Source organism: Fundulus heteroclitus, chromosome 11 (assembly GCF_011125445.2).
Source record: "Fundulus heteroclitus isolate FHET01 chromosome 11, MU-UCD_Fhet_4.1, whole genome shotgun sequence".
NCBI lineage: Eukaryota > Metazoa > Chordata > Actinopteri > Cyprinodontiformes > Fundulidae > Fundulus > Fundulus heteroclitus.
In genome coordinates, this window is record NC_046371.1 from 7,323,296 (window position 1) to 7,339,175 (window position 15,880).

At 38.4% G+C, this 15,880-nt stretch overlaps 1 protein-coding gene across 1 annotated transcript in view; it reads right to left on the reverse strand.

Moving 5' to 3' along the window:
- Window positions 1–15,880, reverse strand: part of LOC105933727 (polypeptide N-acetylgalactosaminyltransferase 10) — a 75,858-nt gene that overhangs the window by 46,625 nt on the left and 13,353 nt on the right. Inside the window, exons 2-3 of the mRNA XM_036142799.1 lie at window positions 8,276–8,372; window positions 4,876–5,014 (exon numbers count right to left, since the gene is read on the reverse strand). Of these exons, the coding sequence (XP_035998692.1) occupies window positions 4,876–5,014; window positions 8,276–8,372 (236 nt within the window). The remainder of the gene's footprint in view (window positions 1–4,875; window positions 5,015–8,275; window positions 8,373–15,880) is intronic.

The window sequence follows — 15,880 nt, forward strand, 5'->3', positions numbered from 1 at the left end:
CAACTATAACTTGCAGTCAGTTATTCTGCATTACTAAGGGTTAGGGTGGGTATAGTGCAAAACAAAAATGCATGGCAAATACAATAGTCCATATATTTATTGGAGGGTTAAAGGTACCGCAATTATAAATGTAGCCTAAATGGACCACTTTTCAATAAGACGTTCAGATTCCTTTCACTTTTACACAAAAAAAGCAATAACATTTGTGAATAAGAACAGATGTGTTGAGAATTTGACAATGGTAAAATACAGCTTTCATAAGCAAAGAGCACAAGAGAATAAAAATTTTAATAAGCTCAGAAAGGTTTTTGTAACCCCTGCTAAGGGAAGACACATCTTGAATGCTAATCGGTGAATAACTTGATGACCCGTGTTTAATTTTTTAACTTTACATCAGACAAAATATGATTAATGAATGAGAATTAGTTCATGTGGGAGCGACAAAATCAGTTCAGATTGTTTAGTTGGTGAACTATAAACATGAATTAATTCATTTTTAGACCGGCAGAACTGAATTTTAAACTAGATCTTGCTATGGGTGAACTCGGCAGAATTCTGGCTATAATTACCAACTCGCTTCCGTTTATAAAAAGAGATACATATTTGCCGACTTCAAGCTTCCTGTTTGGAATTTACTAAAATGTAAACAATGTGTAGTAAATGAAATTAAACACTTGCGATAATTAAACCGAGAAGACAGTGATTAACAAACCACAGACCTTCAGCGGGCTGAAGAAAAAGAGCTCAGTTATGCCACAAACATATCACAGCAGTGACAGCTTTAATTTCATTACCAGCAGCATGTACAGAGGTTATCAGCCCCAACATGTGCTCCAGACGATGAGCTACAGCGATCTCCTCATAAATTACTCCAGCAGGTGGCTCAACCCCTGCAGAGGTGTTAATCATCAAAAGGGGAGTTATGTCCCCCTGAGAAAGTGTCTAGTAAACTGTGTCAGTCGATAAATACAGGTGTTGAATATCAGCCAGCATGTTGTTCATTCACATCTAGACGCTAAGAGCTGGAGTGATGGACAGCTGGCAGGGTGGTTTATTTTAACCAACCTTGTCCAATTCCACAGGGAGATGCACATAACTGTTAAAAAGTGTGCTTCCAGTAAAAAAAAATAAATAAAAAAAATAGTGTGTTTGCAAAACATAGATGTGCAAGGTGCAGGTTTGTGTCTGATTGCCTCTGAGTCACCAACAATGAGCTAATCGCAGGAAAGCAGACGGTGCCTGGAGGGCAAACCAGGTGAGGTAAAAGTGTGTGAAAGGCGACAGCAGATCTTTTCATTTAAAACATGTTGATTTTTTTTATAATCCTTTGAAAGCAGCAAACAAACAAAAAAAACGGGAGTGAGGTGGCAATGTCTGATGAAGATAAAGAAAAATTGTGCATGGTTGTGAGTGAAAATTAATGCTTGATCAAGAAATTCTAAATAATTTCAATCTGATCAATCGGTTGAGTAGTTAATCGATTTTGGACTGAAACCGGCAGGACAGCAAAGAAGGCTAAAAAAGTGGAGAAGATAATTAACATCTGGCCACAAACTAAAGGGCAAGCCAAGGAGTGAAATACTGCATTGTGTCAATTTTGATATAGTGAACAAATAAAGAAAAGATCAAATTGTGATCTAAGGCACATGCAAAAACAGACAACTTGGAGACATAACAGAAGGGTATTAGGACCAAGAGCTGAATGCTTAACCAAATACACAAGAAAGAAGGTTCATATATGCATGTTATATGTTTTATATGCGTGGTAAATACAATTTTCTATATGATCATATATGTGTTAAAGGCGCCGCAATTACATATGCAGCCTAAATTGACTGCTTTTCAGTCAAAATTTTAGTATCCTTTCATTTTTACACAGCAAAAGCAGTAACATTTGTCAATAAGAGCTGCTGTGTTGGGAATTTGGTGATGGTACAACACAGTTTACATAAGCAAAGAGCACAAGAGAATAACACATTTAAATGAGCTCAGAAAGGTTTAGTAACCCCTGATAAAGGATGACACATCTAGAATGCTAATTGGTGAACGACCCATGCTTCATTTTCCAAACTTTATATCAGACAAAATATGAACTTTGAACATGAATTATTTAATTTTTTAAACCAGCAGAATGGAATTTAAAACTCGATTTTGCTATAGTTGAACTGACAAAAATACTGGCTAATTACCAACTTGCTTCGGTTTATAAAAAGAAAAACATTTTTGCAGGCTTTCTGATTTTCGGGGAGCTTCGGCTTTCTGTTTGGAGTTTGTTAGCGGCGTTATTAAAATGTAAACAATCTGTACGGTGATGAAGAGGGGATGGGTTTGGCTTGCTCTGAAGCACAAGACCTGAGCACCTGCAATCACTGAGTTGAGAATGAATTTCTGTGAATTCCAAACCATGGCTGGGTGATATAATGGATAAATTTGATTCATTGTGCTTTGTGCAGTGCCCAATGTCGAAAATGACAATATCTTGACCATTAGGGTTTAAATTTCCATGGCAACCATTGCCGATTTGGATCTTAACTTGCTGCAATCTCGCATCACTCATCCCCCCCTCCTCCAAACATGCAGAGATTTATGGACCCTGCACATTGTTTGCCCAGTGAGCTGGGAATGAGGTGAGGACGATCATTAGAAATGTAAAGAGACCTTTAAGTGATACAGAGTCTCCTGTACTGAAATGTTTGATGTTAATAAATAGATTTCTTGTATATAAAGTAAAACTGGTCTAAATCAAGAAGAAGTGATAAAGAACAGACCTTAAACAAAAGGGACTTTTTGCACAAATTAAGCCTGAAAGAGATTTCAGCCTCGTTCCATCAAAACTGCGCAGGTTTAATGGATGACACGGCTAGGCTGAAAACCTAACAAAAGAATGATAGACCTTAATCTCACTGCCTTTGTCAAAGGCTGAATAATCTGGTCGTATGTAATTTGCTAAACTGTGCAAAACAGCTATTATTCCGATCTCTGCAATGCTGCTTTTTTTTTAGCAGATCATTGAGGTAATTTGAAACAGCTATTATGACTTATGTTGCTTTATACATGGTATTTATCTAGGTTGTCTTCCACACTGTACAGCGTTTACTTTCAAAACCTAAAAATCACAGCTGTCTGTCACAAAACATAGCATTTGAAAATAAGCTGCTCTTCTAACAGTTCCTCTCTAAACAAAACTTGTAATTAGACTATGGTAGTGTCTGCTGTACTGATTCAGTTTTTTTTTTTTACAACTCACTTGACCAGAAACGGTCAGACGCCGTAATGTATTTAGGTTAAAGATAAAAACAGTAGCGTGCAATGGGTGTTATTCCCGGACTGCTGGTATAGACAATAGATGGGTGTAAAGGCCGTTCAGTCAGAGAACTCTGAACATTGGTCTAATGTTTTAACGCATGCAGTACTGTCTCACTATTGTTTTGCAGGTATTATTTGGAGCTTTTTTTGTATGTAGTCTGATTACTGATCAAAGGGTTTCATATTTGTCTTAGAATCCGAGTTATGGCTTGTGCAGAGATGTCTGCTAGTCTAATGTATTGTTTTCCAGCAGCTAAACTGCTGCTTTGTTCAAAAACTGATCTTGGTAAAGACCCATAGAAGAGAAAGTTGCATTTTGTGGAGAATCAGCAGCAAAACTGGCTGCTTTGGTCCTGCTGTTGGAAGACAAGTTCGAGATTCACTCACCTTTTACAGCTGGCACGTGTCATATATCTGAACTATACAATGATATTAACTTTAAGTTATACCATCTAGTCCTATGCCAAAGTATTAAAGAGTAGAATGTAAAGCTACCTCTCTGACAGCTTAAGCTTTGTCCATAATTGGTTATTATCTGTCATGCTTTGTGAGGCTTTAGCAGGACCAAAGTGCAGTCAGGGACTCTATGGGAAGCTATGCAATGATAAAAGGGATTTAATGAATGATTTAAAAACGCAAATTTACACAGGTTCGAAGGACAAAAAATTGAGAAAGGGAGGAGGGTGGGAGATCATGACGTAGACTAACGGAGGCAACAGAAAAATCCAGCAACTGAACAAAAACATCCAGGCAGCTTACATACAGAGGGAAGAGTGGAGAAAGGCATGACAACATAAATAAGAGTATTGTAAAAACAATGCTGTCAGTCCAATTTGCAGATATTTTCATATGAAAGTTTAATCCTGTCTCGTTCAAACTGTTAACAATTTGTACAATATAAATCCCCTTTTCTGAATGCTGCAACAGTGATAAAAACATGTGTTATAACAGGTTACATTTCTATTTGTAACCTTTTTAATCCCCTAAATTCTTCCCCAAAACACATCATCATTCGTTGACATCAGGGTTCATAAGAAGATCTGTTTGAGAGTTGGTTCATAGATTTTTTTGTTTTCATTTGGTGGAGAGGTTAGGTCAAGAATGCCCTGTTTGCATAAACACAAATTAAAGAAGAAAGCGTCCTTTTAGTAAAACAAGTGGTACGGAGGCCTTAGCTGCTTTCACATAAAAGATGAATTGTCAGAGGAATAGCTTTTATGAAAAAAATGAAAACTGCAACCTGAGGGCTTACGGTGGCATTCGGAGACTGAAAGTTCACACAGGGGTCTAGATGATTTTGGCTCTCTGAGGGAAACATTTTTAATAATTCTATCCTCGCATAAAACCAATACCAAACATTCTCCAGATGCCCTGTTTTTATTATGAAGAAGAACCTGTGTCAATATATCACAAAGAGATTTTTTTTCTGTTAAACACACACACTTTCTTACTCAGAGTGAGAGAAAAAGATAAACAATACAAAGACTTTAAGGTATTTTCGGACATTTAATCGCTTCGGGGAACATCCAGTCTTACACTCTTAAAACAATAGACTAGTAAGAGACTCACTTTTCATGACGGATGTCAGGCAAGGAGCGGTTCAGAGAGATCCGGTTGCTGACATAAATGTTGAAGCCGTTTTCCCTGTAGGCCTGGTCGACCCGGTCAGTTTCGGTCAGAGGGAACGGCTTCCCCTGTTCACCATTACCTACGGTAAACATCCAGATGTGTCAGAAAATCAGAGATTCTAGACATATTTGGTGAGAATTTTCATTTCTGTGTCATTTCTTCTTGCAAGATGATGTGCTACAAAAACATATTCAGTTTATCCATTTGCATAATTTTAACAAACAATTTTTAACACTTAAATTATAAGCAGACATTCCTGTACGATCTTGTGGCCTTGATACAGTGTTTGAAAGGTTTCCTTTGAAATATGGCTGCTTTTTATCACTGCATGACAGTTTGCTCTTTAATGTCAAGCAAATCGACTCTGATATGTAAATCACTTTAACAAAATAAGGCTGTGAGACACTTTACTGTTACTTTATTCTAATTTTAACATTTCGATTTTGTCCTCCAATTTAATTTTTAAGCACACACTGCACAATAAGCTCTCATGGTATAAATAGTGTAACATTTGTTTAAAAAGCTGGCAAATATTAAACAAAACTCTTTCCAAAGCCTGAAAAACCTGTGATCAGGACCACTAGAAAAGACTACAAGAAAGTCTGGTTGCAAGTTTGTAAAGTAAAAAGGAGTATTTGTAGTTACTATATACATAATTGGGTTATTGAAACCCTAAAATATTGTTTTTGTTCTAGTGCTTAATAAAATAGTAGTAGAGATGATAGGATATAAAATCTGTGGTTGCATTTTAAAATAAACCAAACCGTGGTGCCGTGCAGTATCACAGGAAATGCCCTCAGCTACTACACTTGCTCTATCAAATACATCTAGAGCTGTTCAATTGTTAGAAGTAGGTGGAAGCAGGTAGAAGCATAGCTGGTGTGTATATTTTTTTCAGCCCGAAGTTCTGATGTTTGTAACAAACATGACTCAATCTTAACAATTTGCCAACTCTTTTTGTGAGCTCCTTTCAGAAGTGCATCAAATTACACTGAGCTGCTTGTTTCATTAGCCACCCATCACTGCTTTCCATGCAAACACAAACATGTGGAAACTTTACAGTTAGAGGAGAGCGTCTGATTAAACTGAGCTGCTGAGTCCCATTATGCAAAAAAAAAAAAAAAATGATCTGGATGTATTGAAGAAGGTTAACAACTGTGAAAAATGACTTTTCAGTTTAATGGCTCATTTCCAAGATAAATGTATTTTCTTATGCTGGCACATTGTGCTGCTTACAAATAACACAAGCGTTAGGATTTTTAAGCAATTTAGACACTTCTGAAAGGCTAAAGGATACGGTTGAAGAATAGTACTAACTTCTAACTCGAGATTTTACTTCTAGATAAATGTAGCTATCCCAGAAGTCGTATTCATAGACTTTAATGTGATTCGCTGTTCATCAGTCACTCAAATTTGACGCCCTTTTCCCAAATTCTGAAAAGCATTTTATTTACTTTGAAGTCTGAATGGTTCATGAGACTCCAATACTTTACAATATCCCCCTCCTCCTTTGGTACTAAAGGAGCCCCGCCCATCACAGCTACTTTAGCAGTAAGATACGAGATCCAATGTGCTTGCTGTTACTTGATCGTTTTACCAACAGACTGAAACAAACTAGAGCTAACTAGGTCCCTTGCAGAGACTAGTCGGGCAATGATTTTATGAAGAGAAGTGTAAAAAAACACAACCCTTTCTGTTTTGTATGTCCATAAAGCCAGAAACTCAGATTAAAACCCAGGCTGGAGGATAACACCATAATTTTCCCAATCCCTGTAATTTTATGGCATATCTGTGGTCTTCATCAATGTGTTTGAATTGTCTGACTGTGTAGGCGAGGGTTCCCACATGCCCCTGGAAGGATAACTGGGTACAATCAATGGATGGATGGAAGATAAAGCAATGTTATCACTGGGATATTGCTGCAAAAGTTATGTCAAAGTTACACGTTTCTTAGAGCTGTGGGAATAGTAATGGTAATTTATTTTTTACATAAAAAATGGCAGGCTGGCTTTTGTGTTGATCACACTGTGGAAGTTACGTAAAATCAGCGCGAAAAAAATGTTTTTGGCACCGACTTTCTGTAACAGACACTGTCTTTCTGTGTTATAGGGGTGTTAAAGACAAAGCTCTGTCTGACTGGCAAGTAGTAGACGCCAAAAACTTGTCTGGAGAATAACATTTTAATCAATTATTCATTAATAATTAATAGATCCATTTTACTGTTCCTTACCGGGGGGGGGAACAAACATATTTTATTAAAGCTTCATTCAGTGGTGTGTAACACGATTATAGTGAGTTTTTCAATTCTTATGCAGAAAGCTTTGAAGGAGAGGCATTGTCCACAATCAATCTTTAGTTATTTCAGAAAATTATTTATAAGCAAATAGTCCTCTGAAGGTAGCACAGTTTCACTTTTCAGTCACTTACAACCTATGTATCGTGGCTTACAGAAGTCTAAAAAAGCAATCTTCAGCTGTTATTGCCATTTCAATTACTAAAATTATCATTTTGGCTCATTATGATGAATGATAAATGGCCACCAGCCACTCTGACCACTACCAGCAGGCAATCCGGGGGAAGTGTCTTGCCCAAGGACACAACGACTGAGACGGAGTTCGTCCAGTTACAGGACAACCTTCCTAACTCTCGCACCACTGTCGCCCCATGAAAAAACATTTTATTAAAGAGCTATTTTAGATTTTTCTGTGAATATGTATAAACGCACTTGAAAGGTATGTATTTCCACACAAACATACTTGACGAATGTCTGCATCGCTTAAGTTTTAGAAGTGCCCCTGCTATAAACTCAAATTAAAATGTTTGAATTATCTCCTCAGCTACCTGTTAACCAAATCAGATGTAACGAAAGAAGGAAAAATTATAAAACACTCACAATTCTCGCCCTCAAGGACCACAACGGTCCACTTTCTAATGTTTCTACATCTGCCTGTGCTCAAACAAATTCCTGCGTATTGATTGGTTGAAGGTAAGCACTGTAAGGTCTTCTGGTCTTTGATCTCTTCTTTCACAAATCCAGGTCATTTTCCACCCTAACTTTCTCCCCAAACTACACAAAAGCCAATTAAATCCTTTACACTTGTTTCCAGCTCACCGCCGGGGGCAGAATCAATGCTTATTGTACAAGATTAAGTGTGTTTAATTATGAACTCAGGGCGCTACAAGACATATTGATTCATGCTGGTTCTGTGGGAGAAAATCCACTCGGAGGGAGTTAAGGGAAGAAGGAAGAAAAAAAAAAAAACAACAGAAAAGTGTAAATGTCTGTGTGGCCAGAACAAATGCAACAACGCGGCGGTTTCAGCAAAGACTTTGGGCCTACCGATCCGGGCAGCGTCTCTCCTTATTGTTTCATAGTCGTGCCAGTCGACTCGTCGCACGCCGTCAACTCCTACCTGAACCACCTTCTGGTTGAACCCCTGCAGGAACAGAAAGATAAAGAAAAAGCATTAAGACCTCCAACGGGTTTCAACATGATTTTAAACACCACATTATATATACTGAAATGTATTTTGTTATTTCAGGTCACAATGTAAGGGCCTGAATACATTTCTGATGTTAAAAGGTTCTTTGAACAAACATCTGCGGATGTAGACCGACTTTAAATCCTCATCAGCTTTCTTTTTGGCTGCCTTCCAAATCCTGCTCCAGTTTTCTTTTTTCTTTTTTTTTTGTTTCCCCTCTCTTCTGCTGACAGCTGGGGCTTTACACAAAGGAAAGGGGAAGAAATCTGCTTTTTAGTTGTTTGACATGCAGGAAAATGACATTCAGTCTCATCTCTGTGGTGAGCACACACTCATCACCATGAGCTATTATTCTCCGCCGTGCATTAAAATGCACAAGCAGCCGTTTATGAAATTCTCTCCCGCCTGCTTTGGAAATGACTTTCGGAGACTGGAGATGTTATAGGATCACAGCACAATGGTAAATTAATTAGCTCCATGGGAGGACGCAATTAGAGGAACGTTGTTAATACAAGAAACGCGGCTGACTGTGTGGAATACTGTTAACCGGGCTGGTGGCTGATAGCGCCGCACAGTCAAACAAACCGCGGTGACGAGCCGTGGGAGCGTGGAAAGTGTCTGCAGCAGCTGTTCTGCCATTTTTCTCTGTTTGCTTCTGTTCTGCTTCACAATGGCTTCAGGAGAAAGACCAATCAGCGGAGGTGGTAAGACACTCCGAAGAACAATAAATCATTTAGTCAGCTGTGCATTTCACGTTTCATACAGTACCGTTTCTATACTCATAAAAAAAAACCTAGATGTTCTTTGAGTGATGACAGCAAAGCAAATGATCAAATGCAGATTAATTTAGTGCAAAAATGCTAAAAGGCAAACAAATAAAAACATTGTTTCTAACTTTTCCTATTGACCAAACTGATCTAATTTATTTCAGTGGGATTTGCATCCAGAGGGAGTGTTGAAGGAGTAAAATCGCTTGCCAGCTGCATCCTCTTCTTTTTTCTTTTTTTTTTACAGAAATGAGTTCATTCTTGTGAGAGTAACTTGTTTTGCTAAACAATGCCTCAAGTTCTCAGTAAAGGGATGTTTATCTGTAAAGTCAGATGTTTCATCATAAAGCTTTTCAAGTTTAGAAGTGAAGATGTCGAGTTTGACCCATAACCGGACTCACGTATGAGAACGTTTTTGGCAACTCTGAGTAGTCAAAGAACACCGCTGGGCTTTTCACACAGTTTGAATCCCTGAAGACTGTAATCTGTCTGCGTCTTTTCATTAAATGCTTAATAAATAGGACTTCTTCATGGTCATGACATACGCTATGAAACTGAAACACCTCCAATAATTGAATTATTCATTGCTTTCTTATTTAGCGACGGTCGCTTGAAAAAAAAAACATACAACCATCATTGCTTTTCATCAAAACATCCTCACATGCAGTACACTGTTGCTTGGACCATTGTAGCTACATCAACAGCTTTGGGAATCATTATGGTCTTCAAGGTGAAAAGTTCAGTTGCAGCGAAGAAGGCTCCAGAAGAGCCCAGCAAGCGGCAGCATTGTCTCATCCTGAGCAGAGCACAACATAATTGTGATTCCAGCAATTCAGAGCTTGTACAACATTGGCAACTGGTGGGTGTGAATGTATCTGTCGACACAGGGAGATAAAGACCTATGAAGGAGGGCAACAAAAGCAGCCGTTTCTGTCTGAGAAAAATATATATCAAGGGCAGTCAAACTCTGGATGGCTGAAAATTTGTGCAAAGTTACTTTTTTTCTCCCCCTCATTGCTAGTGTCTCATCCAAGAGAAGGGCTGCATCCGAAACGTTCTAATTAAGGCTCCTGTTCCTTGACCTTTCATGAGCTCAACAGTGAGAACTCTATCCCGGGGAGTAATTCGGACAGCCTTTAACGGCAACGTCGTTACGCTATGGAAACTCACATGAATGATTCTAGTCAAATCCGGGCCTACAGCCTTCTGAAAATGAAGTACAAAGCATGCGATCTATTCTCTCTGGACTTTTCCGTAAATTTCCATGAGGTGGGCTGCGGTTCTACATCATGTCACACAAAGGATTGTGGGATTCCTTACAGATCATTAGCGCTGGTTAGGAATATAGCAAACTCCCTATGCTAAAGGTGCTATGACAGGAAGTATACAGGCTCCTTTTTCTACCTCCCTTCTTACAGACTGCACTATTCGAACAGCAGTTAAATCATGGAGAAAGCTGACACACTTCCACTTTGGCTGAAGAGTCCTTACCAATTAGACCCTTTCAGATGCAGCCAAGGCATTTTACCAATTCTGCCCATGGGCACAATCTTGAATTAAGAGTGGGATCAGAACTTCCTTAACAATCCATTAACAATTTGGTGATGACCAATGTATTTTCAAGTATGGTAAACCACCATGTAACAATGCAAATGATAACTAGGTTGAGTTGAAAGTCAAATCCTGGTGGTCTGCAAATCCCCAGATCCTTACTCCACTATGTGTTTTCCTCAGTATTCTTAAGGCTGGAGGTAAAATAGAAGCCAACAAGCTGATCAACTCCAAAACAGGCCTGTTCTTTAAGGTAGATGAAATTAGATTTGGTTTTCAGAGAAATGGCAGTAATTTGTGAGTGATTAAGCGCTAAAAAAAAAACAACAACATTCAATTAAGGAAAGATTTATAAGCTAAGACACGTTCAGTGCATATCACAACCCCCACTGAGGTAAGACCCTAAATACGAGCGAGGGGAAATTCAACGTCACCACAACTTGCAGCCAAACACATTCCTGCTAAATTACACCACCCGTCTGTGGTGCTGCTATTCCAACACTCTGCAATCACAATCTTTGAAAAGGTTTTCAAAGGTCAAATCTAAGAATATTCAAGGAATCTGGAAAGCAAATTAACATCTTGTGTTGGTAAACATTTAACATTGATAAATCATTTGAAATCATGTCAGGGCGCTTTAGAAAAGTTAGAGCCTCCTGTGGTTTGTATTCATGTAGATGTTACACTTCAAGGAAGTAAAAGCTTCCCAGTTCACCACTTTAGCTTAAAACGTCCTTTATGCTACATGTATGCTACATCTGACAGCCACCAGTTCTTTTAATGGGAAAAAATAGTAACCAGTAGAGCTGAATCCTGTTTTGGATCTTTCTTCTCAAAGCCACTCCAACCTTATGCTTTATCTTTATTTTGTTGCACTAAAATTAAAAAAAATACAGTTTTCAATCAATGCTATATCTGACACCTGTCATGACAGATGCCAATGTAACTCTAATTGGAGTTATTTTGCCTTTTTAAAATATACCAGATTTGATCACAGACAGACTAAAATACTCCAACCACTTTACATGCATTAGGTTTCAAAGAAAACATTGTTTTAAAAATCCAGTAAAATCTAATTATGTAGCCTGATTAAGATCCAGCTGTATGCACTCCAGTATAATCTGAATAATATTCAATTCAATTCAATTCAATTTTATTTATATAGCGCCAAATCATGAAACATGTCATCTCAAGGCACTTTACAAAGTCAAGTTCAATCATATTATACAGATTGGGTCAGATTATACAGATTGGTCAAAAATGTCCTATATAAGGAAACCAGTTGATTGCATCAAAGTCCCGACAAGCAGCATTCACTCCTGGGGAACCGTAGAGCCACAGGAAGAGTCATCTGCATTGTACATGGCTTTGCTGCAATCCCTCATACTGAGCAAGCATGAAGCGACAGTGGGAAGAAAAACCACCCATTAACGGGAAAAAAAACCTCCGGCAGAACCGGGCTCAGTATGAACGGTCATCTGCCTCGACCGACTGGGGTTACAGAAGACAGAACAGAGACACAACAAGAGAAACAAAAAAGCACAGAAGCACACATTGATCTAGTAATCTGTTCTACATTAGATGGTAGTAGCAGGTGAGTCGTCTTCTCTGGATGATGTCAAAGTTAACAGAACGCCAGACCAGGTGTACCTACTATGAAGAGAAAAGAGAGAGAACAGAAAGTTAAAGCAGAAATGACAACACATAATGCATAATTGAAGAACAGTAGAACTCAATATAGTGAGAAAATTAGATCCTGATATACTCCAGTAACCTAAGCCTATAGCAGTAAAACTATAAAGGTAGCTGAGAGTAACATGAGTCACTAGTTATAATTTTTGTCAAAAAGAAAAGTTTTAAGCCTAGTCTTAAAAGTAGACAGGGTGTCTGCCTCACGGACCAAAACTGGGAGTTGGTTCCACAGGAGAGGAGCCTGATAGCTAAAGGATCTGCCTCCCATTCTACTTTTAGAGACTCTAGGAACCACCAGCAGACCTGCAGTCTGAGAGCGAAGTGCTCTGTTAGGAACATACGGGGTAATCAGAGCTCTGATATATGATGGAGCTTGATTATTAAGGGCTTTATACGTTAGAAGAAGAATTTTAAATTCTATTCTTGATTTAACAGGAAGCCAATGAAGGGAAGCTAAAATTGGAGAAATATGATCCCTCTTGTTGATTTTCATCAGAACTCTTGCTGCAGCATTTTGGATCAGCTGAAGGCTTTGAACTGCATTTTGTGGACTTCCTGATAGTAAAGAATTACAATAGTCCAGCCTTGAAGTAACAAATGCATGGACCAGTTTTTCAGCATCACTCCTGGACAGAATGTTTCTAATTTTGGCGATATTCCGGAGGTGAAAAAAGGAAACTCTGGAAACCTGTTTAATATGGGATTTAAATGACATGTCTTGGTCAAAAATAACACCAAGATTTTTTACTTTATTACCAGAGGCCAGGTTAATGCCACCCAGATTAAGTGATTGGTTAAGAAGTTTATTTTTTGAGGACTCTGGCCCAAAGATTAAAACTTCGGTCTTGTCAGAATTTAGATGCAGGAAATTTAAAGTCATCCAGCTTTTGATGTCATCAAGACATGACTGCAGTCGAAGTAATTGATTGGATTCATCAGGATTTATGGATAAATATAGCTGAGTATCATCAGCATAACAGTGGAAATTAATCCCATGCTGTCTGATAATTTTGCCAATCGGAAGCATATATATAGTAAAGAGAATTGGTCCAAGGACTGAACCCTGTGGTACTCCACAGGTGACCCTAGAGTTTGAGGAAGATTTATTATTAACATGAACAAATTGGAATCTGTCTGACAGATAAGATTTAAACCAGCCTAATGCTTTCCCCTTAATCCCTACAGTATGTTCAAGTCTTTGTAGGAGAATATTGTGATCAACTGTATCAAACGCAGCACTGAGATCTAACAGGACAAGTATAGACACAAGTCCATTATCTGAGGCCATGAGAATATCATTAGTGACCTTCACCAGAGCTGTTTCAGTGCTATGATGAGCTCTGAAGCCTGACTGAAACTCCTCAAGTAGGTCATTACTTTGTAAATGTTCACAAAGTTGATTAGCAACTACTTTCTCAAGAATTTTAGATAAGAAAAGAAGATTAGATATAGGTCTGTAATTTACTAACTCATCTTGATCAAGAGAAGGTTTCTTAAGTAAAGGTTTAATAACAGCTACTTTCAAAACCTGTGGTACATATCCATTTACTAAGGATAGATTAATCATGTCTAAAATAGTGCCACTGATCAAAGGGAATATCTCCTTAAACAACTTGGTTGGGATTGGGTCTAACATACAGGTAGAAGGTTTAGATAAAGCTAAAATTTTAGATAGCTCAGAAAGCTCTACTGCTTCTAAACAGTTCAAACACTGCGCAGATTCTAAAGATTCCTCCAATGCTGCCTCACTTACTGAGGACGAGGTAATCATGTTTGGGAGGATGCCAATTATTTTATTTTTAATGGCATCAATTTTATTTATGAAGAATCCCATAAAATCATTACTACTAAGAGCTAAGGGAATGGATGGATCAACAGAGCTGTGGCTCTGGGCAAGTTTGGCAACTGTACTAAAGAGAAATCTAGGATTATTTTTATTCTCTTCAATTAATGATGAAAAATATGCTACTCTAACTCTGCGGAGGGTCTTGTTATACAACAATAGTCTGTCCCTCCAGATTAAGTAGGATTCCTCTTGGTGTGTAGAGCGCCATTTTCTCTCCAATTTCCTAACATTGTGCTTCAAGGAACGCAGCTCTGAATTAAACCAAGGAGCCAGCTTCCTGTGAATAATCACCTTCTTTTTCAAGGGAGCTACATTGTCTAATACAGAACGCAATGAGGAAGTCACATTGTTAGCAAAGGTATCGATTTGTGAATGGGAAGAAACAGCAATGCTGCCATCTACAGGGCATTTCTGCAATACTGAGGATATTAAGAAGGGGACAGACTCTTTAAGTTTTGATACAGCATTATCCGATAAAAATCTACTATAATGGAACCCTCTTTTGGGGGTGGAGAATTCAGTTAGATTAAACTCAAATGTTATTAAAAAATGATCAGACAGGACAGGGTTGTGAGAGAATACTGTTAATTCTTCACAATCAATGCCATATGTCAGAACAAGGTCTAAAGTATGGAGCCGAGAGTGCGTCGGTTCATGCACATTTTGAGCAAAACCAATTGAATCTAGGATAGTTTTAAAGGCTACACTAAGGTTATCACATTCAGTGTCAACATGGATGTTAAAATCACCCACTATAATAACCTTATCAGTATTTAACACCAAATCAGATAAGAAATCTGACAACTCATCCAAAAACTGAGTGTAAGGGCCTGGTGGACGATACAAAACAACAAACAGAAGAGGTTTTATTGCTTTGCAGTTTGGATGAGGGAAACTGAGGGTTAAATGTTCAAAAGAACTGTAATTATTAGTTGGCCTGGGACTAATTAATAAATCAGACTGAAAGATAGTTGCCACTCCTCCTCCTCTTCCCACAGATCTGGGAATGTGGAAATTTGAATAACTGGAGGGGGTTGACTCATTTATACTAACGTAGTCCTCTTGTAGCCAGGTTTCTGTGAGACAAAACAAATCAATCTGATTATCAGAAATCAATTCATTAACTAACAAAGTCTTTGGAGGGAGAGACCTTATATTTAATAGACCACATTTTATTATTTTATTTTTAGGTTCAAGGTGAACCATATTGATTTTTATTAGGTTTTTATGATTTGTTCCTTTTAGATCAGTTTTTGATCTGTTAAGTTTTGGCCGTGGGAAAGACACCGTCTCAATAGGATAATGGGTGGGTAACAGTACAGAAGCTGCAGAGAGGTGTGTTAAACTACGGCTCTGCTTCCTGGTCTGGACCCTGGGTTGTCAGCATTTAGGAGAACTAATAAATCCGGCCAGATTCCTAGAAAGAAGAGCTGCACCATCCAAAGTAGGATGGATGCCGTCTCTCCGGATCAGACCAGGTTTTCCCCAGAAAGTTCTCCAGTTATCAATGTAGCCCACGTCGTTTTCTGGACACCACCTAGACAACCAGCGGTTGAATGATGACATGCGGCTAAACATGTCATCACTGGTCAGATCAGGCAGGGGAC